This window comes from Podarcis erhardii, assembly GCF_964252035.2.
Source record: "Podarcis erhardii genome assembly, chromosome: 2".
Lineage (NCBI taxonomy): Eukaryota > Metazoa > Chordata > Lepidosauria > Squamata > Lacertidae > Podarcis > Podarcis erhardii.
Window position 1 is genome coordinate 126065799 of NC_138498.1, and position 27175 is coordinate 126092973.

The 27175-nt window shown below is 42.9% G+C and overlaps 3 protein-coding genes across 6 annotated transcripts in view; all 3 read right to left on the reverse strand.

The window, feature by feature from the left end:
• The window catches only part of LOC309334734 (uncharacterized protein), an 81139-nt gene extending 60895 nt beyond the window's left edge, over positions 1-20244 (reverse strand). The window contains exon 1 of the mRNA XM_081849346.1: positions 20218-20244. The gene's annotated coding sequence lies outside the window, so the exon portion shown is untranslated. The remainder of the gene's footprint in view (positions 1-20217) is intronic.
• LOC309334669 (uncharacterized protein) overlaps positions 1-27175 on the reverse strand; it is a 96579-nt gene that overhangs the window by 48189 nt on the left and 21215 nt on the right. Inside the window, exon 1 of one of the 4 annotated variants that reach the window (XM_081849191.1) lies at positions 11177-11221. The exons of the other annotated variants lie outside the window; for them this stretch is intronic. The gene's annotated coding sequence lies outside the window, so the exon portion shown is untranslated. Of the gene's footprint in view, positions 1-11176; positions 11222-27175 lie in introns of those variants that run through there. 4 annotated transcript variants of the gene reach the window in all.
• LOC309334740 (uncharacterized protein) overlaps positions 25042-27175 on the reverse strand; it is a 117760-nt gene continuing 115626 nt past the window's right edge. The window contains exons 2-3 of the mRNA XM_081849353.1: positions 25971-26470; positions 25042-25719 (exon numbers count right to left, since the gene is read on the reverse strand). Of these exons, the coding sequence (XP_081705479.1) occupies positions 25156-25719; positions 25971-26393 (987 nt within the window). The 5' untranslated portion in view covers positions 26394-26470 and the 3' untranslated portion in view covers positions 25042-25155. The remainder of the gene's footprint in view (positions 25720-25970; positions 26471-27175) is intronic.

The window sequence follows — 27175 nt, forward strand, 5'->3', positions numbered from 1 at the left end:
TATCCCTTTCTTGTGAAAGAACTCCTGCAACGCAGAACCAGTGTACTTAGCATTTCTGTCACTGATGACCGCTTGCACTCTGGTGCAGAACCTTAGTTCCACCCCTTCAATCCAGCTCTTGATCAGCTGTGCTGCATCCTCCCTGGACCTGAGACCATGAGTCCAGGAGTTCTGCGAAAAATCATCGTGAATCGTTAGCAGAAACCTGGCCCCCCCTAGACTCTGTTCTTTTACAGGATTGAACAGATCTATGTGTACCAGCTCAAAAGGTTTAGTGGTTACTCGTTCCACCTTTGGGTAACTGCACCCTCTCACCTTCGCCTGTTTGCAAGTGTCACAATTAATGGCACTTTCACAATTTTTAATCTTACAACCTTTGGTGACCTCGGGTAAAACCTGCAAATCCTCTACAGGGCTGTGATTCGTTTTCTGATGCCATGCGCAAGCACATTGAACATGAGTGGGAACTGTATCACGCTTATTGGGAACTGTAGCACGCAACGCTTGTGCTTTCTCAACCTTCCCCTCACCCCCAAGAGACGTTTTAAGAACGAAAAGATCATTCTGTCCCCTTCTCACTTCAACAAGTCGTCTTCCTTCTCTGGAGATTGTGCAGAAATCCCCCTGGAAACAAACCTGAAAACCTTTTTTCAACAAATAAGGCACAGATAACAAACAGTGATGCACCCCTGGAACAATACAAAAATCCAGCTGTTCCTGCAAAACAGAAAAATAAGCATTAGCAACAGTTGTTATTTTTCCCTTTTGTCCATTTGCGAACTTAACAGTTTGCCCTTTCGGAACTGCCATGCAATTCCACATCTCGACTGCAGGGGTCTCTGGAACCATGTTGCGGTTAGCTGCTGAGTCGATGACAAAGCTTAGTTCAGTGTCTCTCTCAGAGCTGTCCTCAAACATTGCCATAGCAACAAAAGTCTCGCTGCCCCCTCCCACTGGGCGTCTGCAGCAGTTCTCTCTGGTTGCCATGTCAACCAACTCCCCCTTGCAGGAAGCTACTTCCTCTGTTGCCTTGGAGACCGGACTGGCCTCTGCTTTCCCACGCAACTCTTTGGGGCTTATCTTGACTTTTCGCAGGTGGCCGGCCTTGAAGCGTCTAGCTCTCCGCAGCTTCCCAGACCTCTGCGCACGACGAAAACAACTCTTGGGTGCCTTTGGAAAACAAGCCGTTTCTGAGCTTTCACCGCTCACTGCCCCCCCACTGCTCTCAGGGCTCCCAGGACGTTTTCCTGCACCCCCTCTGGTGGGTAAAGGGCTCCCAACGCTTGGCTCTTGGCCTGGCTCCTCACACAGGCACGGTGCAGCATTAGTACAGCTGCCAGCAATAGTCCCTTCGTCCCCCTCTGGGGGCTTACAGCTTCCCTCAGCTGTGTGTTGGCTCTCAAGAATGTGCCCAGCGCCATCTTGCCTCTCCCCTTCTGATGCAGCCGCGTCTAGGCATTGGCGTTCCACTCCTGCTTCACAGGCCTCACAGGCCACAGGAGTGCTAGCCACGCAACCTCAGGCCTCTCAGCATCTATGATAATAGGCTTCAGCGCATCACTTACATTCTCTGTCAGGAAAGCTAGCACACACTCTTCAGCTTTACTCAGCTCTGTAGCTGCTCCAGCCGCTTTCTGTGGCTGTACTGCTTCCCAAAGGTTTGTCCCCACAAGAAGAATTTCTACGTGGAAGCTCCACTGCAGCCAGCCTTCGCGCGTCAGCTTTTCACATGGTAGCTTAAGCTCAAAACCATGCTTCTGAAACTGCGCCATCTTCTCCCCCAGTGCCCCAGCTTACTCACGTAGCAGTAGCCTCCAGCACCTGTCTTTGGAGAAGTGATTCTCAGCTGCTCTCAGCATCGGGCAAAAAACAGCGTCTCACAGCCAGCTGCTTTGCCTCAGAACGCACACCTCCGCTCTCGGTAGCGTCTTCCAGCTGACCCAGCTGACTTCAAAGCATTCCAGCAGACCTCCAGCAACAGTTTTACAAGCGGTAATTAGGGTCCATAACCTGTGCCAATAATTAGGCTTAATTGGTTTACGACCCCAATTAAGCGCAGCTCCTTCAATGGCTGTCCGGCACTCTTCCGTTGCGACCTCTGCTCAGGTCCTCCTCCGGCAGCCGCAAGTTTGCAGAGTAAAACACAGCGGAACAACTATTGCTTCAAAACCATCCAAACACACGAAGCGTTAGTGTGCTTAATTATTTATCAGTCCTTTATTGCAGCAGAATATTTACAGCTCAGCATTTCTCAGATTCTCCTGGGCTGCTAGCAGCCATGGCCACCGTCTCCCTCGGAAACAGAGACGGAACAGTGAGAAACAACTCCTCCCTCTTTCTGAGTCACGCGACAGGAATTGAGGGACGTCACACAGAACTCTTTAACCCTGTGAGTTCTGAAAACACTAACAAATTCTAAGTTTTCCACTCTCAGTGAAGCTCTCTCCACACTCCAAGCATTTAAATGGTTTCTCCCCTGTGTGAATCCGTTGATGATTTCTAAGGTTTCCACTCTGACTGAAGCTCTTTCCACACTCGATACATTCAAATGGTTTCTCCCCTGTGTGTGTCCGTTGATGAATTCTAAGATTTTCACTATCAGTGAAGCTCTTTCCACACTCCATGCATTCAAATGGTTTCTCCCCTGTGTGAATCCGTTGATGAATTCTAAGGTGTCCACTCTGACTGAAGCGCTTTCCACACTCCATGCATTTAAAGGGTTTCTCCCCTGTGTGAGTCCGTTGATGAATTCTAAGTTTTCCACTCTCAGTGAAGCTCTTTCCACACTCCAAGCATTTAAATGGTTTCTCCCCTGTGTGAATCCGTTGATGAATTCTAAGGTTTCCACTCTGACTGAAGCGCTTTCCACACTCCATACATTCAAATGGTTTCTCCCCTGTGTGTGTCCGTTGATGAATTCTAAGTTTTCCACTATCAGTGAAGCTCTTTCCACACTCCATGCATTCAAATGGTTTCTCCCCTGTGTGACTCCGTTGATGAATTCTAAGGTGTCCACTCTGACCAAAGCTCTTTCCACACTCCATGCATTTAAAAAGTTTCTCCCCAGTGTGACTCCGTTGATGAATTCTAAGGTGTCCACTCTGACTGAAGCTCTTTCCACACTCCAAACATTTAAAAGGTTTCTCCCCAGTGTGACTCCGTTGATGAATTCTAAGGTCTCCACTCTGACTGAAGCTCTTTCCACACTCCATGCATTTAAATGGTTTCTCCCCTGTGTGAGTCCGTAGATGAATTCCAAGGCTTCTGCTAGTAGTGAAGCTCTTTCCACACTCCATGCATTTAAATGGTTTCTCCCCAGTGTGAGTCCGTTGATGAATTCTAAGTTTTCCACTCTCAGTGAAGCTCTTTCCACACTCCAAGCATTTAAATGGTTTCTCCCCTGTGTGAATCCGTTGATGATTTCTAAGGTTTCCACTCTGACTGAAGCTCTTTCCACACTCGATACATTCAAATGGTTTCTCCCCTGTGTGTGTCCGTTGATGAATTCTAAGGTTTTCACTATCAGTGAAGCTCTTTCCACACTCCATGCATTCAAATGGTTTCTCCCCTGTGTGAATCCGTTGATGAATTCTAAGGTGTCCACTCTGACTGAAGCGCTTTCCACACTCCATGCATTTAAATGGTTTCTCCCCTGTGTGACTCCGTTGATGAATTCTAAGGTCTCCACTCTGACTGAAGCTCTTTCCACACTCCAAGCATTTAAATGGTTTCTCCCCTGTGTGAATCCGTTGATGAATTCTAAGGTTTCCACTCTGACTGAAGCTCTTTCCACACTCCATACATTCAAATGGTTTCTCCCCTGTGTGTGTCCGTTGATGAATTCTAAGTTTTTCACTATCAGTGAAGCTCTTTCCACACTCCATGCATTCAAATGGTTTCTCCCCTGTGTGACTCCGTTGATGAATTCTAAGGTGTCCACTCTGACTGAAGCTCTTTCCACACTCCAAGCATTTAAATGGTTTCTCCCCTGTGTGAATCCGTTGATGAATTCTAAGGTTTCCACTCTGACTGAAGCTCTTTCCACACTCCATGCATTTAAATGGTTTCTCCCCTGTGTGACTCTGTTGATGAATTCTAAGTTTTCCACTCTCAGTGAAGCTCTTTCCACACTCCAAGCATTTAAATGGTTTCTCCCCTGTGTGAGTCCGTTGATGAATTCTAAGTTTTCCACTGTCAGTGAAGCTCTTTCCACACTCCATACTTTTAAATTGTTTATGTTCTTGTTTTCTAGGAAGAGAACAAAGTACTATTACAATTAGCACCTGCTCTTATTTCAACGTCTTTTACAATCTCTCCTGTCCTCCATATGTTCCAAATTTTTAGGAAAGGCAAATCAAATAATGTAAAATAATGGTCATGCATCATCAGGCTTTAATAACCCTTAATTATTGTTAATGAAGCAGTATTATCTTAGAATACGGTTGAACTGTGGGCTTTATGTTTGATAAAAAGTGGTTTCTCACAGGAAAGGGAGCTGCTCTATGTTCCATGAACCTGGCCAATATTTATCAGGGTCCTAAGTTCATCATGATGTTCTTCATCCGCTGCACTATAATCCTCCACCCCTTGGGCCATATTTTGTCCCCTTTGATCTCTAGATCTTTATTCATCACCTGCATATTCCCTTTGGCCTCAGGAGGTGCATAGTGACCATTTTAGGAGACCCATATATAAGTTTAGTGACAAGGCTTGGTGCTTGTGGTCGGTTGAAGGAGTGCTCAGTTGGAGAATGTTCTTGTGGTTGGACCTCCATATCTCAGACTTGCATTATTGAATGGAGAGAGCTGGAGATGCAGAAGGAAAGCAGCTGGAGCCTGACCGCTGGGAAGGCCAGATTGAGACACCCACCCCAATTAGGATTTCTAATTATATGCCACCGGGTCTCGCACTATCTCCTGACACTGGCTTATCTTAGCGGAGATTCCCTGTCCAGGCCTCTCTCGCTGTTCTTTCTCCTTTGCCCTGGGTGGCCTAGGGCTTCTGGATATTCTAGCTCTGCTCCAACTGGGAATTATTTACTAAATTGTTATACCTCTCTTCATCTGAATATCACAAGATAAAAATCTGTGTGACACTGAAAAAGGTGAGTATTAAAGGTGAATAACAATGAAACCCGTGGTGTGTCCTCCTGAATGTAATATAACAACAACAACAACAACAATGTATTTCTCAGCCATGATTGTGACTCAGAATCTTAGCCACACTTTTTTCTAGATTATCAACTGGATCTCTTTGTAATAGGAGCCAGACATCCCTGGGATTTCATCCAGACATTCCTTTAGTGTGGGCAGCAGCAGCGGAGGAAGGAAGAAATTAACTTTGGGGGCAAACCACTTCCTTCAGAAGGTCTTCCCCAGCGGCCAGCAGGGTTGATAAACTGCTCAGTGGGGACACCTTGGCTTTATACTGCTAGGGTCTGGATACCAATCACAATCCCTTGGAAATATCTCAAGAACCCTTAAGATCCAATTTCACCAACTCCCAAGTAACACTGAGCCCTAGAGGAACCTTCTAGGCTGAGGTGAGGCACCTCTGGCCCTCCAGATGTGGTTGGACTCAAAGTACCACCTGCCCAAGCAAGGATGGGAGTCTTATCTGGGGGGACACACTTTCCCCTTCTTCCCCCTCCTCTGAAAATGCAGACACACCAACAATATTTCAATATCAATAAATGATATTCCTGTCGCGACATCACCCAAATGTGCCTATACATGTATGAGTAGAACAGTTGCGACTGCGCTGGCTGCCAGTTAGCCGTTGGCATTTGAAGAGAGTAGGTGTGTTTTTAGCACGACCAACTAAAATTTGTGTGAAATGTAAAAGTGTTCCAACACTTTTTTACGTCATTTAGTTAAGATTTAAAAATACCAAAGGTAAGTTATTCTACTCAGTAATCATGATTACAGGTGATTTTCAAATAAGTTCAGTGCCTTTATTAACAATTGTTAGATTTTTGAAAATGTCCGTCGGGGCACTTTGATACACTAAGGGTTAGCGCCTCCAGTAATGGCTGAATTCCTCTGATCGGGAGGAACTTGCTTTGTGGAAATCTGTGTCTGGCCGCCACGGCGAAGGCGGAGACCCACTAAAAATCACAGGAGGGAGAAGCCTGTGAACGTGGGATTCGGCTGGCACCTTTTGCGCTTCCTCTACTTGCGGGGAAACCCGGTTTCGGGGATCCGGAGTGACGTGGGGTGAGTGGCGCGGTGCTTCGAATTGACTGCTTCTTTCACGGAGTGAAGCCGCATTGCTGTTGCCGGAGAGCGCTGACTTTTTCCTGTGGACAATTTGATTCTAAAACAACTACCCGTGAGTAGAACGGAAAATTGGATCTTTAAACGTCTTAATTTGGCACCGTAACGGGGAGGTTTCAAACAGGATGTCCGCCTCCCCTTTTTGCAAATAGACTGAAGCAAAGAGGCTGCAAGCTAAAGTGTTGGAAAGCCTTCCGTAAAGGATTAAACTTCCATCGGTTAAAATCACTAAAACCCCCTTGGAAGCAGGAGAAGAGGGGGGAAATTTTGGACCGTGTAAGCCTGCAGGAGAGAGTGAAGAAAGTCAAATTGCCACCGCTCTGAACCTGGAAACGGGCTGCTAGTAAGACCGACGTTTTGGAATTGCCCATTGAATGTGAATAGATCGTTCGTTGACAGCTAGTTAAATAAGAGAAATACATTGTTTCCATTGTCTCCCTCTGCGTTTAAAAAGGAGTAAAAGTAACTGAAAATTGAAACTAACTTTATTGTTTGAACTCTGCTTAAAAGGATTGATACAAATCGAAATTGTTTCCCTCTAGAAGAAGCTTTTGAAATTGTTACATGAGTTGAGCTGGGGGGGTCTCCAGCTGCAAGATAAAAAACTGTGAGAATCTGGGACTGACCTTGGATCGTTAAGAATGTTGACAGAAGAAGCCTTAGTGGTTGCATTATGCAAGATAAATGACTCACTGGAACAGCTCCACAAGAAGACGGATGTGATGACTATAAAAATTGATAACGGGACAAAAAGTGACTAATTTTGGACAAAAAGCGAACATTAATACAGAAACTATTCAGGAATCGATACAGGGATCTACTTTGACATGGCAAATTGTAGAGAAGGCGGGGAGAAAGTTGTCGTTGTTGAACCTAAAATAGCACAAGTGGACAGGGAGAGAGCCCCAGCCTCACAGATGTAATTTGATGACTATAAGTTGATGCCTTTTATGATTGAATTTAGGGAAAGTCAGATTTTGAGGATTGGAGCCCCGCTTCGACTGGAGAAGGAAAGTTGGATAGATCCCTTCATACAGGGATTTATTGACCTCCGGGACCTGGACTTGGGTCAGGAGGAGATTGGAGTTGTGGGGACCTCCAGATTTAGAGGAACTTTGAAATACGTCCTTAAATATCTTTGGGATCTTAGTTTTAACTAGGGAGATTTGGCTGAGCTGTCGAGAAGGAATAAAAACATTGCTAGGTGGGAATTTCCCCGAGATCTACTCTTCAGCATCAAAGGAAGGAAAATACGAACAAGATCAGCAGAAGGCAAAGCAAAGTGCATGTATAAATATGAAGAAGACTTCCAAGTCCCTTCTGCAAGAGTTAAGAGCCTCGGAGTATAGTCCAGGTTGATGGACTATATGGAATTGACGGAGATGACTGGCAGGGTCCGAGACCAGGGAGAGGAGATGGTGGGAGAAGATTGGAAAAAGTTTAAAGTTTATCTATGGAAATACAGTGGTGCTCTCTAGACGAAAGAGTCTTCTGTTTTGGAGGTGCTTCGCAAAACGAATTTCCTATGGGCTTGCTTCGCAAGACGAAAATGTCTTGCGAGTTCCTGTGGTTTCCCCCCCTTCCCCCCTTTTTCTAAGCCGCTAAGCCGCTTATCCGCTAAGCCGCTAATAGCGCTAATCCGCTAAGCCGTCAATGGTCTTGCTTCGCAAGACAAAAAAAACCGCAAGACGAAGAGACTCGCGGAACAGATTCTTTTCGTCTTGCGAGGCACCACTGTAATGTAAAATTAATGAGTGTTAGAAAAATGTTGGAATGAAATTATATGGCTTTAGTAGAAATGTTATAAGGAATTAAGCATAAATAAGTATTTGAGTATTAACGGAAAATAAGGTTAAAATATGTTGAGATAACTATATGACAGAAAATAGAGAAAGATGGAGAGGACTTGCTGAAATAATTTATACAAATGGGAGGTGAGAGGAGGTCGATGAAACAAGGGAATGAAAGAGAGGGTATTGAGATGGTATGATGTGTGTTCTTTTTGAATTGTTTTTGTTGTTGTTTTGTTTAATGTGTTAATGTCGTGTTGTGTATTTTTTATATATTGTATTGTATTGTATTGTTTTTTCTTTCTTTTGTTTTTTCTTTTCTTTTCTCTTTTTTTGTAAGGTTTAAAAGTAATAAATATTATTTTTTTAAAAAAGATTTAAAAATACCAAAGGTAAGTTATTCCACTCAGTAATCAGGATTACAGGTGATTTTCAAATAAGTTCAGTGGCTTTATTAACAATTGTTAGATTTTTGAAAATGTCCGTTGGGGCACTTTGATACACTAAGACATGGGACGCATTGATATGTATAAAAGTGCCCCGCTTAGTGTACAATAATCTCTAAACTCATTAAATTTGAAAAGAAAAAACCTGTTGTTTACTACGAGGCCAAAGTCATTTCTAAATATAATATGATTTCAAGGATGTTGTTTTGCGGTTGCCAAAACCAAATTTCCCAAAGGGCACATCTTGAACATCATCTCTTTATACTTTTTCTATTGACTTATTTGGATATAATGTGTATCAGAAGCTAAGTGTTAAGTACCGTATTTTTCGCCCCATAGGACTGTCACAGCTAAAATGGCCGCTGTTTCTTTAATGCGAATAAAGCTGGGTCAGCATGGCTCAGCGGTCTGCACCAAGTTGTATATATAAGTGAGAAATGTTAGTTTGTTGCTGAGGCTGGTGTTTGGGTTGGTTGGTTGGTTAGTGCTGGTGTGTATAGTTATTCAGTCGTGTTTTGCACAAAGACTTTTAAGAATAAAACTCTGCAAGGATATTCTCGTGGACTCTTTTTGTGCCGACATGGAGACTGAGGAGACAAAGGGAGGTCAGAACCCTTTCCTTCTTTTTTTTGCTTTTTACAAACACTGACAGGTTATGGGCCCAGTGTTTCTGAGCATCTGCAGAGTGCAAAACGACTGACCGCAGCTCAGCAGGGAGCTGGTGAGTCCTGGTGGTGTACGAAGCCAGTGACTGTGCGTTGGAGCAGTTGGTGGCAAGCTGTAACTGTCTGCAGTGACGCTGGAGCGGCTAGGATCTGAGGATCAGCAAAGCACTCAGTGTCGGCTACTGGAACAGTTTGAACTGCTAGAGGACCACAGTAGGCGACTCACAGAGCGGCTACACCAGTTGCAGAGCCAGACGGGACCTGAGGGTCAAGAGGCAGCAGCTAGAAGCCGGTGAGTGCCAGCCAGGACCATCCAGTTGGACTCTAAAGAAAGAGTCAGGAGAGATTGCTGGAGGCCCCACAGAAGGGGCTCAGCAAGCACCAGCAGAGATGGCAGATTTCCAGCCTTCCCAAGTTGTAAATATTGGGGGAGGCATCCCTTTTGAACTTCTCTCAGAAAACAACTGGCTGAGTTGGTCAATTAAAATGCAGCAGTTGTTAAGGAGAGATGGACTATGGGACTGTGTTGAAACTGAGGTTTTGAGACGGTACTCTGCTGAGAAAATAGCGTTTGAGTGCTGGAATTTATTAAGGGCAATGCATGTCAGAGAAACTGCCGGAACTATCATTTCTCTGACCAGAAGGCTGTTCAGGACTGTTATGAAGGAAGGTGAGAGTTTGGCAACTCATCTTCAAACGCTGAAATCTCTGTTTCTTCAACTACAGCAGAGAGGTAAGCGTTATGATGAGACTGACCAAACCTACATTATCCTTTTAAGTTTGCCTGAAAGCTGGTTGCCCGTGATTAACAGCATGGAGAGTATGCGTCCCCAAGATCTGACCCTTGAGTATGTGGTTGGCAGATTGACCGAAGAAGCAGAAAGAAGGTCAGATAAACAGGCTGAACTCCAAGAGCGGAGGAGTTACAGTCGAGGGGGCCAGCAGCAGAATCTGCCAATGGAGCAACGCCAAGGTTTGGACTTGGCCATGGCGGTGAGGAGGTGCTATAGATGCAACCAACCCGGGCATCTCCAACGTCAATGCAGGGCAAGACTTCCAGGAGACGACATGGAGCAGAGACAGCAATCAACGCAGAAACGTAAGCAGAAGGGGTTCTCTTCAGGGAAGAAGAACACACGTTCTGCTCAGTTTGTTTCTGCATTTTCTCAAGAGGAGAGGAAGATACCTCGAGGAACATGGTTGCTGGACTCTGGGAGCAGCAGGATTATCTGCAACCGTCAGGAGGACTTTAAGACCCTGGGGAAGCCAGCTGATGGAAAAGACTCAATCTATCTTGCTGATGGTCGTAGAAGCAAGATTGATGGCCAGGGAACATGTTTCCTGTAGTTCTTGAACACTACTCTACCAGAGACTCTGTTTGTCAGCAGTTTGGACTATTGTTTGCTGTCTGTAAGATTAATGCAGGGTATAGTGTTAAGTTCACGCAGGATGGCTGTCTGATAAAGAATGGAACTCAGGTATGTGGCCATGCAAAGATGGAGAATGGGTTATATGGCCATGCAAAGATGGAGAATGGGTTATATGGCTGTCTGATAAAGAATGGAACTCAGGTATGTGGCCATGCAAAGATGGAGAATGGGTTATATGTAATGCAGGACAAGCCTGTTAAAGCAGCTCAGGTGGTTCAGGAAAATTTACCAGTTCATAAGGGGTGTGTACATGAACTGCACAGAAAACTGGGTCACGCCAATTTCCGTGGGCTTTCAGAGATGCAAAAGGTGTGCAAGAACCTAAAAGTAAATAGCTGTAATTGTTTCCTAGATTGCAATGTATGTAAAATGCAATGTATGTAAAATGTAAAATGGCCAAATCTAAGAGGAAGCCTGTGGCTTCTAAAAGTGGCAGGGGGTTGGACACGATGGCCCTTGTGGGGAAACTCTGCAAGGATATTCTCGTGGACTCTTTTTGTGCCGACAAGGAGACTGAGGAGACAAAGGGAGGTCAGAACCCTTTCCTTCTTTTTTTTGCTTTTTACAAACACTGACAAGGACGCACATTTCCCCCTCCAAAAATGAAGGGGAAATGTGTGTGCGTCCTATGGGGCGAATGCAGGCTTTCGCTGAAGCCTGGAAAGCGAGAAGGGTCGCTCTCGCTCTCCAGGCTTCACGCAGATCTCCACAAGCCGTAGGAGCCCACGCTGGGCTCCCACGGCTTGCGGAGAGTTGCCTGTATGCTGAAGCCTGGGCATTTCCCTGCTATAACACACAACTTCCAATTAAATCCTAGTATTTGCTATACCTAACATTGAGCACCACAGACTAATAATAATAGCGATAATAATTGATTATTTATACCCTGCCCATCTGGCTGAGTTTCCTCAGCCACTCTGGGCGGTTCCCAATCGAGTGTTAAAAACAGTAAAGCATTAAATATTAAGAACTTCCCTAAACAGGGCTGCCTTCAGGTGTCTTAAAAATAAGATAGCTGCTTATTTCCTTGACATCTGATGGGAGGGCATTCCACAGGGCGAGCACCACTACCCAGAAGGCCCTCTGTCTGGTCCCCTGTAACCTCACTTCTCACAGGGAGGGAACCGCCAAAAGGCCCTTGGAGCTGGACCTCAGTGTCCGTGCTGAATGATGGGGGTGGAGACGCTCCTTCAGGTATACAGGACTGAGGCCGTTTAGGGCTTGAAAGGTCAGCACCAACACTTTGAATTGTGCCCAGAAACGTACTCAAATATTCCTCTGCGGTAAAGGAGGCAAATGGAAGCCTTCTCATTGTCTTTGTGCTTACAAATACCGCCTTAAGGAGGGATGAACAGGGTGGGCCTGTGACCTGGATTCAGGAACTAAAGTATTTGCCATCACAAAAGAATGGCCAGGCTGCCCAGGTAATGAAGTTAGTGACCATTAACAGGTATCCTTGGGGACAGGTTTTCTGCTGTAGACCGCCTTCTGTGATCTATTCCTGCTGTAGACGGTCTCCTTCTGTATATTTGGGGGGGTGGTCTTGGGTGGGCAATTTCAAAAGACTATATAAGGCCTTGCACACCTCCCTCCTGGTTGTGGTGAGGGGGGGACACTGTTGCAACAGGGTAATAAAGATCAGGCTTACTAGCCGCTTTGCTTCCCATATACTCTGGTTGGCCTCTGTTATTTTCTCCTACCTATATGGAACCCACTTAAGGACTATATGGGCTCTTGGATACCCCATAAGGGGAAAGGAGCAGGCTTTTTCTTAGAACAAAGGTTGTAAGAATATGTTTGGTTGGCACGCTTATTTATGGCAGGATAAAACTAAAACACACAAGAGCTCTATGAATCAGGGTATGGGATAAATATAATAATCTGCTGGAAAGAAAAACACCTCTTTGGCTTCCACCCACAAAAGCAACAGCTTTTTAAAAAATGCAATACGGAAGAAGCAATGGGCAACTTACAGAGATCTTTTTGACTTTTCGGAAGAAGAAATGAAACTGAATAAACAGTGTTGTGTATTGAGTCAAAGGATTTTATATCTGTATTATTATTGTCTGTATTTGCATTAGGGTAAAGTAACTGCCTTTTGGTTCCAGAGGGTACAGCTACTATTGGTTCATTTAAGCTGCTGTATTTGGATCCTCTGTCTTATTGGTTTCCTCCAAAAGGCAGGACTGTGATTGCCTGATATTGTTCCCTCCAACATGTATCCTTTCTAGCTAGTTCACTGTCCCTATAAATGTAGCTCTCCCCTCCTCAGGTCTTAGTCTTGTTGCTTTAATAAAGAAGTGTTACTAGAGAACTGTCTCCAGCATATTATGTCAAGAGAGCTGAAATCACAAACCCCACATCACAACAAACAGGATGAGGTGGGAGGTGTGGTGGCGGATTGGTTTCAATACCATCAAATCATCTTGTTTGGACAAGATAAAGGGAGAGGTTTTTGGACTGAAAGTTCACAGTTTGGAGGACTTCCGGAGGCGGCGCGAACGACAATGGCGGTCCTCCTTACTTGCTGAGGAGGAAGCTCCGCAGAAACGGGTCGTCCGCTACGGCAAAGCGGAGACCCGCACCGAAAAACCTCAGGCAGCAAGAGCCTGAGGACGTGGGACTCAGCGGGTGCCAGAAGCGGCCCCTGAAACGGAGAGGAGACCCCGTAAGGAGCCTCCGATCGTGGAGGGGGTCGCGGCGCTGTGAGTCAATCACTATTCTGCGGAACGAAGCTGCGCAGCTGCTGTCGGTGAGCGCTGACCTTTCTTCCTGGAAATTTTCGAATTAGAAAGCTACAACCCGTGAGTAAGAAAGGACTCTTACAATTTGAACTTAAAATTGAGGAAATTTGGCTAAAAGCGGAGCGAGGAGAACAGGAAGTCCGTCTTCCGCTGCTATTTAAACTTCAAAGCAAAAGAGCTGGAGGTGGAGTCGTTAAAGAGGCTTTTAAATAGATTGTTTTGAGCATCCATTGAAGGTACAATTTATCTACATGATTTATCCTTTATATGGACTGTGTTTATCCTCTTCTTTTGGATTACAAATTATTGATTGCGAAGCCCAGATACTTGGGCTGCCAGGAACAGAGCTGTCAGTTTGCAGACTTAGTTACTTTAAAACTGGACTTGCAACAATCTGAGGGTATTTGTACTTGCTACTTTGAAACACCAGCTGGTACTTGTCAGAATCATCGCAACACTGTTAACACCAACTCTGCTAAATTTTAGCCACGGAAGGTCTTTGGATAAACTGATTATCTTTGGATAAACTGATTATTTTATTATTCTGTTTACTTTTATTTTCGATCCGGCTTCTCTCATTAAGAAATTTTAAGCCCCCTCTAGAGGACTTTGGACTTACAGCAGTGACACTATTTTATTTCTCTTTCCTTTCCTCCTATTTGACGGTGCTCTGGGGCTGCTGTATTCCCATGGGAACATCCGAATTTGACCTTGACTCAGAGATAAACTTGGAATGAGCAGTACAAGAAGAAGAGGACCAAGAACTAGACAAACAACCTTAACCTCAGCCCTACAGACACGCAGATCCTCTGTACCTACTTTGCCCTCAGCAGGGGGAGAAGAAAGTGTGCCTGTGCTGCCGTTGGAAGAAGGAACAGAGCAGCTACAATTGGAAGATATGGCTACAGGAGCAACTGCTTCAATTTTAGAGAAAATATATGAAAAATTGGAATCTTTGGACAAGAGAGTGGAATCTTTGGATAAGAAAGCTGATGAACAAACAGCTAAAATTGATCAAAATACAGCTTGCCTAAATAAAATAACTGGGCAAGTGGCACAGAATGTACAAGCAATAGGACAGTTAACTGAGGCCACTATAGAAAATCGTAAATTGGCTGAGGCAACTAGCCAAAAAGTTGAAAATTTAGAACAAGAGGTAAAACCATTCTGCAAACAAGTTGAAGGGCACCAGACGTATTTGTCTATGTTAGAATTGCGGAATCGGGAAAGTAATTTAAGATTAAGGGCAATACCAGAAGTTGAAGAAGGCAACTTAGCTGAGTTCCTGACCAAAGAATTCTCCAAGTTTTGGCCTATCCAGGAGGAAAAGGACTTTAAAATTGTATCGGCTTTTAGACTTGGAAAATTTGCAAAGAAAGATAAGCCCAGAGACTGTTTGATAATTCTGAGATCGAAGGAGGAAAGGGATAAGATATTAGGCTTACACTACGAAAAGTCACTGGATATTTTGGATAAAAGGGCTGAAATTTACAAAGATATCCCGAAACAACTGTTGGATCTTAGATCCGCCTACCTTGAACTGGTTAGATTGCTAAGGAGTAATTCAATCATCTTTAGGTGGGAATTTCCCCAGGGACTATCTTTCACCTTCAGAGGGAAGAAGGTTAAAATCAAAACACTTGAGGACAGAGATAAATTTCTGACTGCTTACGGAGAGGACCTTCAGAAAGGAATTGAAACATCCTTTGGGCCTGGAGCATCGGCTGTACCTTCACCCCTAGAACCTGGAGATCCGGAAAAAAAGACACCACCACCAGAACAATAACAGATTTATCCAGGATGTCTCTGCAACTTTTGAGTTGGAACATTCATGGTTGCAACTCCCCAGAAAAAAGGAGGAAGATATTTCATATATTAAAAAAGGAACAATTGGACATTATTTGTTTGCAAGAAACACACGTGACTAGGCTCCATAGGAAAGTGTTAATTAACAAAAGACTAGGCCAAGAATTTATTTCTTCGGATAAAGTAAAGAAGAGAGGAGTGGTGATTTATGCAAAGGAGAGCCTGGCACCTAAACTCTTATTCAAAGATGAACAAGGAAGAATTGTGGCAATTGAGATACAACATCAAGGAGAGAAGTTTTTGATATTAGGAATTTATGCACCGAATGAGGGGAAATCAGAATTTTACAAGAAGTTGCATGAGAGTGTCCTGGACTATCTGGACTATGATAACATCATTATGATGGGAGATATGAATGGTGTGGTATCAACCAACATGGATAAGTCACAGAACCAAAATATATCAAAAGATGGCAGACTACCTAAGACTTTTTTTGAACTGACTGACAATATGGACTTGATTGACATTTGGAGGACAAAAAACCCCTTGGGAAGAGAAGGAACATTCTTTTCTGAAGCCCAGCTGACATGGACAAGAATCGACCAAATATGGCTATCTAGAGGCCTGGCACCGAAGACCAGAAAGGTGGAAATCTGCCCAAAAACCTGCTCCGACCATAATGCCGTAAAGATGGATATGACACTACTACCATCCGACTCCTTTAGGTGGAAGATGAATGACAACTTGTTCAGAGATCAGGAGATTGTCAAAAAAGCCCAAAAAGTTTTGAAGGACTACTTTGAGATAAACTTGAACACCACAGTGGAAAAAACAACTATCTGGGACGCAAGCAAAGCGGTGATGAGGGGGCTCTTGATACAACAGAATGCTGTAAAAAAAAGGACACAAAATGAGAAAAAAGACAAGATCTTGGAGAAAATTAAAGAACTGGAGAAGAAATTAAGATCAAACCCGAAGTCACAGCAGATTCTGAGAGAAATTAAATTATACCAAGCACAATATTCTAAATTGATGAACCAGGAAATAGAGTGGAGAATTAAATTAATGAAACAAAAAACATTTGAATCGGCAAATAAATGTGGGAAACTGCTAGCATGGCAGTTGAAGAAGAGACAGAAAATGAATACAGTTACCAACTTAGAGATTGAAGGGGAAAATGTTCAGAACCCCACGGAGATTAGAAAGTGCTTTCAGAGGTATTTTAAACAACTATACACTCAAGGCCCACAAGATGAGGCACAGATAGAACAATTTCTGATAAAGAATGGGCTGCCAAAATTGTCACAAGAAAATAGATCAATCCTGAAAAGCAAAATAACACGACAAGAGATGGAACAAGCCATTCAGAACATGCAACTGGGCAAATCTCCAGGGCCAGATGGGCTCACCTCCAAAGACTACAAGATACTGAGAGACTACTTGATACAACCATTGATGGAGGTCAGCAATGGAATTTTGGAAGGGAAGAAGGCGCCGGAAACGTGGAAAGAAGCCTTTATCACATTGATACCAAAATCAGAAACTGAAAAGACACAACTTAAAAACTACCGCCCCATCTCGCTTTTAAATGTGGATTACAAAATATTTGCAGACATTCTAGCAACTAGATTTAAGAAAGTGCTAAATGAAGTAATTCATAAGGATCAGGCAGGCTTTCTCCCTGGCAGACATTTGTTTGCTAATACAAGGAATATTATTGACATTTTGGAACTTTTACAAACAAACATTAATACAAAAGCAGTATTAATTTTTATAGATGCGGAGAAGGCCTTCGACAACATCTCTTGGAAATTTATGAAGAAAAATCTGGAAGGAGTGGGAGTGGGACGGGGGTTTGAAAATGGGATAGAGGCAATCTATTCAGAACAAAAGGCTAAATTGATAGTTAACAATGTGATTACGGAAGAGTTTAAAATTGAAAAAGGAACACGACAAGGCTGCCCTATCTCTCCATTGTTATTTATCTCGGTCCTGGAGGTGCTCTTGAACATGATTAGGGGGGACCGGATGGTTGAAGGAATTCAGGTCGGAGCGAAACAATACAAATTGAAAGTGTTTGCAGATGACCTAGTTTTGACCCTACAGAAGCCAGAGCCTAGTACGAAAAAAACATTACAATTGATTCAAGAATTTGGCCGGGTGGCGGGATTCAAATTAAACAAACAGAAAACTAAAGTATTGGGAAAAAACTTGACAGATACAGAGTCAGAATGGTTTCAGAAAGAGACAGAGTTAAATGTTGTGAAAAAAGTAAAATACCTAGGGGTAAATATAACATCAAAAAATCTAAATCTATTTAAGGATAACTATGAGAAATGTTGGTCAGAAATTAAGAGATCTAGAAAGCTGGACAAGATTGAAACTTTCTTTGTTAGGCCGAATCGCCGCTGTAAAGATGAATGTATTGCCAAAAATGTTGTTTTTGTTTCAAACATTACAGATTGTGGATAAAACAGAATGCTTCCAGAAGTGGCAGAGAGATATTTCCAAATTTGTCTGGCAGGGAAAAAAGCCCAGAATTAAATTTGAGATACTAACTGATGCGAAAGAGAGAGGGGGCTTTGCCCTGCCAGACTTAAGGCTGTACTATGAAGCAGCAGCTTTCTGCTGGTTAAAAGACTGGCTACTTCTGGAGGACACTGATGTATTGGATTTGGAAGGTTTTAACAATGCGTTTGGTTGGCATGCATATCTATGGTATGATAAGGCTAAGATTCATAAGGCTTTTAAGAACCATATTGTCAGAAAAGCAGTGTTTAATGCCTGGACAAAATACAAAGACTTATTGGAAAATAAAACTCCAAGGTGGCTTTCACCATTGGAAGCTAAGGCCCGAAAAAGACTCAATATGGAGGCCAAATGGCCGAAGTATTGGGAAATATTAGAAAAAGATGGAGACAATTAGAAATTGCAGAGTCAGGAGAAAATGAAAGACAAAGTGCGAGATTGGTTACACTATGCCCAGATTAAAGAAGTTTTTAAACTTGATAAAAAACTAGGATTCCAGGTGGAAAAATCAAAATTAGAAACGGAACTGTTAGAGCCTAAGACCAAGGTACTTTCAAGAATGTACAACTTGCTGTTAAAATGGAACACACAAGATGAAATGGTTAAATCGGCTATGATAAAGTGGGCACAGGACATTGGGTATAATATTATGTTTGAGGACTGGGAAAAGTTGTGGACTATTGGGTTGAATTTCACTGCATGTAATGCTTTGAAAGAAAATGTAATGAAAATGATATATAGATGGTACATGACCCCAGTCAAACTTGCAAAAATATACCACTTGTCTGATAATAAGTATTGGAAATGTAAGGAAAATGAAGGAACGTTCTTTCACCTTTGGTGGACCTGCCCTAAAGTGAAGGCCTTCTGGGAAATGATATATAACGAGCTGAAAAAGGTATTTAAGTATACCTTCCTTAAGAAACCAGAGGCCTTCCTTTTGGGTATTGTCGGCCAAGGGGTGTTAAAGAAGGATCAAACTTTTTTCATGTATGCAACAACAGCAGCAAGGATACTTATTGCCAAGTACTGGAAAACCCAAGATCTACCCACACTGGAAGAATGGCAGATGCAACTGATGAATTACATGGAATTGGTTGAGATGACTGGCAGAATCTGAGACCTGGGAGAAGAAACCGTAGAAGAGGACTGGAAAAAAATTAAGTTTTATTTGCAAAAATATTGTAAACTGTATGAATGTTAAGCAGGATGCTTGATTTTAGACAAATTGGCACCATTAAAATAGATGAAGCAAATCATGAAGATAATTTAAATATAAGATGAAAAATCTCTTTTTTTAGATAACTATTAGGTTAAATTTAACTTTCTTTTGTAAGGATTGGAATAAATGTATCTAAAATTTGAAACATATTCGAAATTCGACAGTAAGGATGGAGATAAGGGAATAAATTGTTGTTTTAAGTTTATTAAACTAGAACGTAGGAGCGGGAGATGTGAGGAAGTCCAGAAGTGATAAGAAAATATGTTATATGTAATGTTTTGTTCATTCTTTCTTTATTGTAAATGAAAAACTCTTAATAAATATCATTTAAAAAAATAGAAATAAGAGTTAGAAATCACTAACATTATCTTTTTTTTTAAAGAATATTTATTAAAGTTTTCAATAGTAATACAATAAAAAGAAAAAAGAAAGAAAGAAAATAACAAAAATACAAAAATACAAAAATGAAAGTTCACAGTTTGAAAGAGATATTATTGCGAGGAAAGAGAAAGTGTTTCCCAAATTTCAGGTAGAAAATTGTCCAATCTGAAGAAGTGTGCATGCACACGAAAGCTTATCCCCAGAACAAACTTAGTTGGTCTCTTAGGTACTGCTGAACAATTTTTAAAAAAAAAACTTTCCAAAATGTATGAGATACTATTAGAATGGGAAACAAAATAAAACTGGTAAAATCTGCAATGATACACTGGGCCAGAAATTTAGGTCATAATTAGAGCTGGGCTTGATGTTAATGTGCCAACTGTTTCCCAATATTTGAGCTGACATTATATCGCAAATCCAATGTGTATAAGGACTAGGAAATATGTGATTTTCAATATCGTGATAACTCGTCAGCTAACATTTGCAATGTTCTCACCAGCTAAACCTCACAATATGACCTGCTAAACATTGCCATGTTATCAGCAGCTAAAGATTGCAATCAGGGTGGATACAATCAATGATTTTTTTAAAAAATATATTTTTTTATTTAAATCAGTTTTTTTTAATCAGATTTTTTTCATGTGCGCTAAAACTCAGCCTGTTTGGTTGTTGTTTTTTATTTTAAAAAAATATTTTTACCAACATGCTATCATATTATTGTTTTAGTTAAATAAATTGTTTAAGTTGTTACTAAGGAAATTATTATTTTTCTCCTTCCAATAAATTACAGCAGAACTGTTGTCCAAATATAGACAGTTAACTTATTAAACCTCAGACTGATTTCATAATTATCTGTCTATGTATTTCTAATAGTGTAACCAAATCAGAAATTTTTGATTTAAATAGAATCATACTGACTAGTGATTTACTGTAAATTGTGATTGAAATCAATTTGATTTATATCAAATCCACTCTGATTGCAATCTACCACAATGTCTGAAATAAGGCTGGAACTATACAGAGGCGAACAGGACAATGTCCTGGCAGGTGCTACTACTATTTAGGGGTCTGAAACGGATAAATGAAAATATTATCAATCCTCACACACTCAGTTTCATCAGCAGGGAAGCCAAGATGCATCCTAGCAGGACTTTTGGGTTTGGGCTAGGCTACCAAATGGTGGAATTCAGGACAATCCAAAGTATGGAGATGAGTCCTAGTGAATGCAGATAACCTGGTAGTGTCATCAGGGAAGGGGGGGAGAAGGGGAATAAGATGTGATGGAAGGGGAGGGGTCTCTGTTGAGGCTCCTCTTTTTTATTATTTTTATAATATTTATTGAAATTTTCCATATAATAACAAAACAAAAAGCAAAAATTAAAAAACACAAAAAATATCCAAAAAAGGAAAAAAAATTAAAAAAACACATATTTAAAGAACTTTATCTTCTTTCACCTTATTTCTCAGACCTCCTCCCCCCTCCCCTTCTTGCATTCCAGTTTGTGTTCTCTGCTCAACAAGTTCTTATCATTTTTCTCAACCTTAACTTAATAATTTCTTTATTCCTGCTATTTATTTTCCTTTTCTTCTTTCTTCCATTTCTCAATTAATTTTAAAAGCCTTATTTCTAATTAATTTAAAAAAACCCATGATGATCTGGGACAGCCAAGACCCTAGGCAGGGAGGCTGGGTGATGGGGGTGGGGGTCAGGGGTGCTGGAAGGGGAGGGGTCTCTGTCGAGGCTCCTCCCCTTCCTTTAACCCTTCCATGGACTCCCTCTCTCCGTTCCCAAAAGGGACCCAGCCAGGCGCCCCATGACCCCAGGGATTCCTGGGGACAAACTGGTAAAATCAGCAATGGTACACTGGGTCAAAAATATAGGTCATGATTAGAGCTGGGTGATATATTGGTATATTGCCCAAGACTGGCTTGAAGTTTACATCGTGATAACTGTTTCCTAATACTGAGCTGGCAATATGTTACGAATCACAGTGTGTGCAAGGGCTAGGCAACACCTGCTTTTCAACACTGCGATAACTTACCTGCTGTGCGCTTTAATGTTCTCACCAGCTAAACCTCACAATATCACCTGCTAAATGTTGCAGGGCTATTAGCAGATAAAGATCGTAATGTTATTATTACCAAAACTCACAATATCACTTGTGGTTTATTACCAGCTAAACCTCACAATATCACCTGCTAAACGTTGCCATGTTATCAGCAGCTAAACATTTAAATCGGCCACAAGGTCTGAAATAGGGGTGGAACTGTACAGAGGAGAGCAGCACAATGTCCTTGCAATTGCTACTACTTAGGGGTCCAAAATGGATAAATGACAATATTATCAATCATCATCTCAGTGGGACTTTTGGGTTTGGGCTTGGCTAGCAAATGGTGGAATTCAGGGAAATCCTGTATGGCAATGGTGGAATTCAGGGAAATCCTGTATGACCCCTTCCGGGTCTGGGAACTTCCGGCGCCTTTCGCGGCGACACTTCCGGTTCCTTTTGAGACGCGCGCATCCCTAGAGCTACGAATTTAGAGCAGCCCCTCCCTGTGTCCGGAGGGGAAGGAGACGGGACGGCGCTGCCTCTGGCCTCCTGCTCTGGGGGCTCCATGGGGACCCGGCCCCCGCCCCCCAACTGCCTCTCCTCCTCACGGGGAGTCTCACGGGGGGCGGCAGGGAGGGGGAGGGTCTCCTTCTGCAGGCCAAGCACTCAACCGGGGTCCTTCTGCATGCAGAGCAACTGCTGCATTGCTGAGCTACGCCCCCCAACAGCCAAGCCCCGCTTCAAACACCAGCCCCCCTCCTCTCCCCCATTAAAAGACCCCCCCCCCCTGGATTCAGAGGCAGGGAGGGATTCCAGTCACGAAATTAAAAAACGCCTGCTCCTTGGGAGAAAAGCAATGAAAAAGCTGGACAGCATCTTAAAAAGCAGCGACATCACCTTGTCGACAAAGTCCATATAGTTAAAGCTATGGTTTTCCCAGTAGTGATGTATGGAAGCGAGAGCTGGACCATCAAGAAGGCTGATCTTCAAAGAATTGATGCTTTTGAATGGGCTGCAAGAAGACCAAACCTCTCCATTCTGGAGGAAATCAGCCCTGAGTGCTCACTGGAAGGACAGATCCTGAAGCTGAGGCTCCAGTACTTTGGCCACCTCAGGAGAAGAGAAGACTCCCTGGAAAAGACCCTGATGTTGGGAAAGATGGAGGGCACAAGGAGAAGGGGACGACAGAGGACGAGATGGTTGGACAGTGTTCTCGAAGCTACCAGCATGAGTTTGACCAAACTGCGGGAGGCAGTGGAAGACAGGAGTGCCTGGCGTGCTCTGGTCCAGGGGGTCACAAAGAGCCGGACACGACTAAACAACATCAACAACAACAACAACAACATAACTTTGTGTACAAGTGAGCCCAAGGATTTTCCTAGAACAAGATACCTTCAGTCCTTCTTTGTCTTCATTTAGTAGCAAAAGCTGGCTGGTGGCATTTTAAATATTTTTGGCTAAGCTCAGTGGTAAGAAAATCCGCTTTGCATGCAGAAGGCCCAATGTTCCACCCCTGGCACCCCCAGGGAGAACTGGGAATGTCCCCCATCTAAAATTACAAGGTCCTGTGATGGTGTTGCTTAAACAGGGACAGGGGCAGAATTGGGCTCAGAGGTTACCTGCAGGGCCCACTGAGTTTCTGTCTCGCCCTCCCTGAAAACCTGCAGAACCATTTCCCCCATACCTTTGGATTTTCAAAGGTTGAATTGACGGCCGGGGGGGGGGGGATTTTCAAAAGAAGGCACTTTGTCCTCGATTTAAGACAAGTCAATTGAAAACTCATGGGCTTTTTTGGCGTTTATTTGGGGCCTTGTCTAAAAAAGAAAAAAAAAAGTTCTACAGTTTTGGGGTTGTCCTGGTTTTTACTTTTTGAAATACGGCAACCCTAATTACTCTGGTCTCTGCTTGAACTGAATCTCTCCCTTTTAGAGCTCAGTCGGTAGAGCATGAGACTCTGAATCTATGGGTTAGGAGTTTGAGCCCCACTTTGGGGAAAATACCTTAATTCCAGGGGGCTGGGCTAGATGACCCTCGTGGTCCCTTCCAACTCTGCAATTCTAGGATTCTACCATGTGTAGAGGAAAGATCGCCCTCTTGTGGGCAGTGGAGGAATGATGTAATGTTGGTTGGTGGGAACTGTTCTTGAGTGTTGCCTTGTCACACACATGCAACACCACAACGGTCCTGTGAAAGGAAGGGGGTGTGTGCATTTCTGCAGGCTGATGTCCATCCATCCAGCTGCCCAGGCCCCAGCACCTCCCCCTAAGAGTGAAGGGTCCCAGTCTGGAAATCCTCCCTTCCTGTTGGAGATGAGGCAGTGAGGGATTCCAGACAGACAGAGGCGCCCTTGCTCTGGAATTTCCTTGCCAGCAGGGAGACTTCAAAAGCCCCCCCCCATGCCTCCCCCTTCCCTCATTTAGTAGGGAGACTTTTCATCTTGTGGTTGGGTCGTTTTAAATCCAGTTTTTCTCTCTCTCCCTGCAATTTTAAGCAATTGTGGCTCTTATGATCCCTGCAGGATATTAAGTGTTGTTCTAACCTCCCTATTGCAGGTGGAAAGAGGAATGTGGGGCTTGCTTATAATATCTTAGGGTGGCAGGATTAAGATTTGGGACTGGCACTTTCAGATTCAGAGCCACTTTTCACTTGAGATTTCTTCCAACTACTGGGAGCCGACTCCCCCCGTTGATGGCACCCGGTGTGGGACAAGATTGCTCGTCCCTGAGGAGACTAAATAAGGGTTTATTTGAAAAACACTGAATTACAACATATTCCAATTACGTTAGAGTATCAAAAAATGTTAAAAACATTTGGAAATAGAGGGGAGGATGAAACTTTCACTTTTACGAAGGATTTCAACCATAAAGAGAAATGTTTTACCTAAGATACTGTTTTTATTCTAAATTATACCAATAATAAATATACCACTGTATTAATAAAATTATCTATATATAAAGCAATTGAAACACTTCCCACACACCTTCCATTCAAACCATTTCAGATTTTTCAGTTTGTGGATTGTAGGGTTTCAACTCTTAAAGCTTTTCCTCCTTGCGAGTCCATTGATGGTTTCTAAGAACATCAGGACTGAAGCTCTATGTACGCTCCATATACGTAAGTGGTTTTCCCTTTTTGAGTTCGCTGATGTTTGCTAAGGTTTCCACTTCTATTGACGGTCTTTCCACACTCCATACATTTATTTGCTTGTCCCCGAGTGAGTCTGTTGAAGTCGTCTAAGTTTCCTGTGTGTGAAATTAGGGTTCCACTCTGAAAGAAACGCTTTCAACTCTCCATACATTTAAATGGTTTCTCCTGTGTGAGTCCATTGATATCTTCTAACATTTGCAGCATTGGTGAAGCCCTTTCCACACTCCTTACATTTAAATGGTTTCTCCCCTGTGTGAGTTTGATAATGGGTTCTCAACTCTCTACTCTCAATAAAACTTTTTCCACAATCCATACATTTATATGGTTTTTCTCCTGTGTGAGTCCGTTGATGGAATCTAAGTGTTCCACTACAAGTGAAGCTTTTTCCACACTCCTTACATTCAAATGGTTTTTCCCCTGTGTGAGTTTGATGATGGATAGTAAGTGCTGTACCATCAATAAAGCTCTTTCCACATTCCATGCATTTAAATGGTTTCTCCCGTGTGAGTCCGTTGATGTTTTCTAACAGCTCCAGCATTGGTGAAGCCCTTTCCACACTCCTTACATTTATTTGCTTGTCCCTGAGTGAGTCTGTTGATGTCATCTAAGTTTCCTGTGTGTGAAATTAGGATTCCACTCTGAAAGAAACTCTTTCAACACTCCATACATTTAAATGGTTTCTCCCGTGTGAGTCCGTTGATGTTTTCTAACAGCTCCAGCATTGGTGAAGCCCTTTCCACACTCCTTACATTTAAATGGCTTCTCCCCAGTGTGAGTCCATTTATGTTTTCTAAGTGTTCCACTGCGATTGAAGCTCTTTCCGCACTCGGTGCATTTAAATGGTTTCTCCCCAGTGTGAGTTCGATGATGGGTTCTCAGGTCTCTACTCTCAATAAAACTCTTTCCACATTCCATGCATTTTAATGGTTTTTCCCCTGAGTGAGTCCATTGATGTCTTCTTACTGCTCTATTAGAAGTAAAGCTCTTTCCACACTCCTTACATTCAAATGGTTTTTCCCCTGTGTGAGTCCGTTGATGGAGTCTAAGTGTTCCACGATCAGGGAAGTTCTTACCGCAATCCATGCAATTAAATGGTTTCTCCCCTGTGTGAGTCCATTGATGGATTCTAAGTGTTCTACTGCGATTGAAGCTTTTTCCACAATCCATACATTCAAATGGTTTCTCCCCTGTGTGAGTTTGATGATGGATACTAAGTGCTGTACCATCAATAAAGAAGAAGAAGAAGAGAAGAGTTTGGATTTGATATCCCGCCTTTCACTCCCTTTAAGGAGTCTCAAAGCGGCTAACATTCTCCTTTCCCTTCCTCCCCCACAACAAACACTCTGTGAGGTGAGTGGGGCTGAGAGACTTCACAGAAGTGTGACTGGCCCAAGGTCACCCAGCAGCTGCATGTGGAGGAGCAGAGACGCGAACCCGGTCCCCCAGATTACGAGACTACCGCTCCTAACCACTACACCACACTGGCTCTTTCCACATTCCATGCATTTAAATGGTTTCTCTCCTGTGTGAGTCCGTTGATGTTTTCTCAGTGTTTCACTGTGACTGAATGTCTTTCCACACTCCATGCATTTAAATGGTTTTTCCCCTGTGTGAGTTCGATGATGGATTCTAAGTTTTCTACTCTCAGTGAAGCTCTTATCACACAGCATACATTTAAATGGTTTTTCCCCAGTGTGAGTTTTATGATGAATATTCAGTCCTCTATTTGTACTGAAACTCTTTCCACACTCCAAACATTTAAATGGTTTCTCTCCTGTGTGAGTCCGTTGATGTTTTCCAAGTGTTCCACTGTCAGTGAAGCTCTTCTCACACTCCATACTTGCAAATTGTTTCTCCTCTCTCTTTTCACATTCCATGAATTTATATGGTTTCTTCGTTATTCCCATTGGACATGGCCCTCCAGAATTTTGACTGCCTTCTCCATTGTCTTCTTTCAACAGGGAGGAGCGGGGGGGAAGGAAACCTAGGAAGAGAACAAAGGAATATTACACACATCAATTAGCACCTGCTCTTATTTTTACGTCTTGTACATTCTTTCCTGTCCTCCATATGTTCCAATTTTTTAGGAAAGACAGATGAAATAATGTTAAATAATGGTAATGCATCATCAGCCTTTCCTAACCCTTAATTAAGCATTAATGAAGCAGCATTATCTTAGAATACGGTTGAACTGTGGGGTTTACGTTTTATAAAAAGTGGTTTCTCACAGGAACGGGAGCTGCTCTATGTTCCATGAACCTGGCCAATATTAATCAGGATCTTAAATTCATCATGAAGTTCTTCATCTGCTGCACTATAATCCTCCACCCCTTGGGCCACATTTTGTCCCCTTCGACCTCAAGATGTTTATTCATCACCTGCACAGTCCCTTTGGCCTCAGGAGGTCCATACTGACCATTTTGGGAGACATATATATAAGTCTAGTGACAAGGCTTGGTGCTTGTGGTCGGTTGAAGGAGTGCTCAGTTGGAGAATGTTCTTGGGGTTGGACCTCCATCTCTCAGCCTTACATTATTGAATGGAGAGAGCTGGAGGTGCAGAAGGAAAGCAGCTGGAGCCTGACCGCTGGGATGGCCAGATTGAGACACCCACCCCAATTATGATTTATAATAATTATATGCCGCCAGGTCTCGCACCTGCCTCCTGACACTGGCTTATCTTAGCGGAG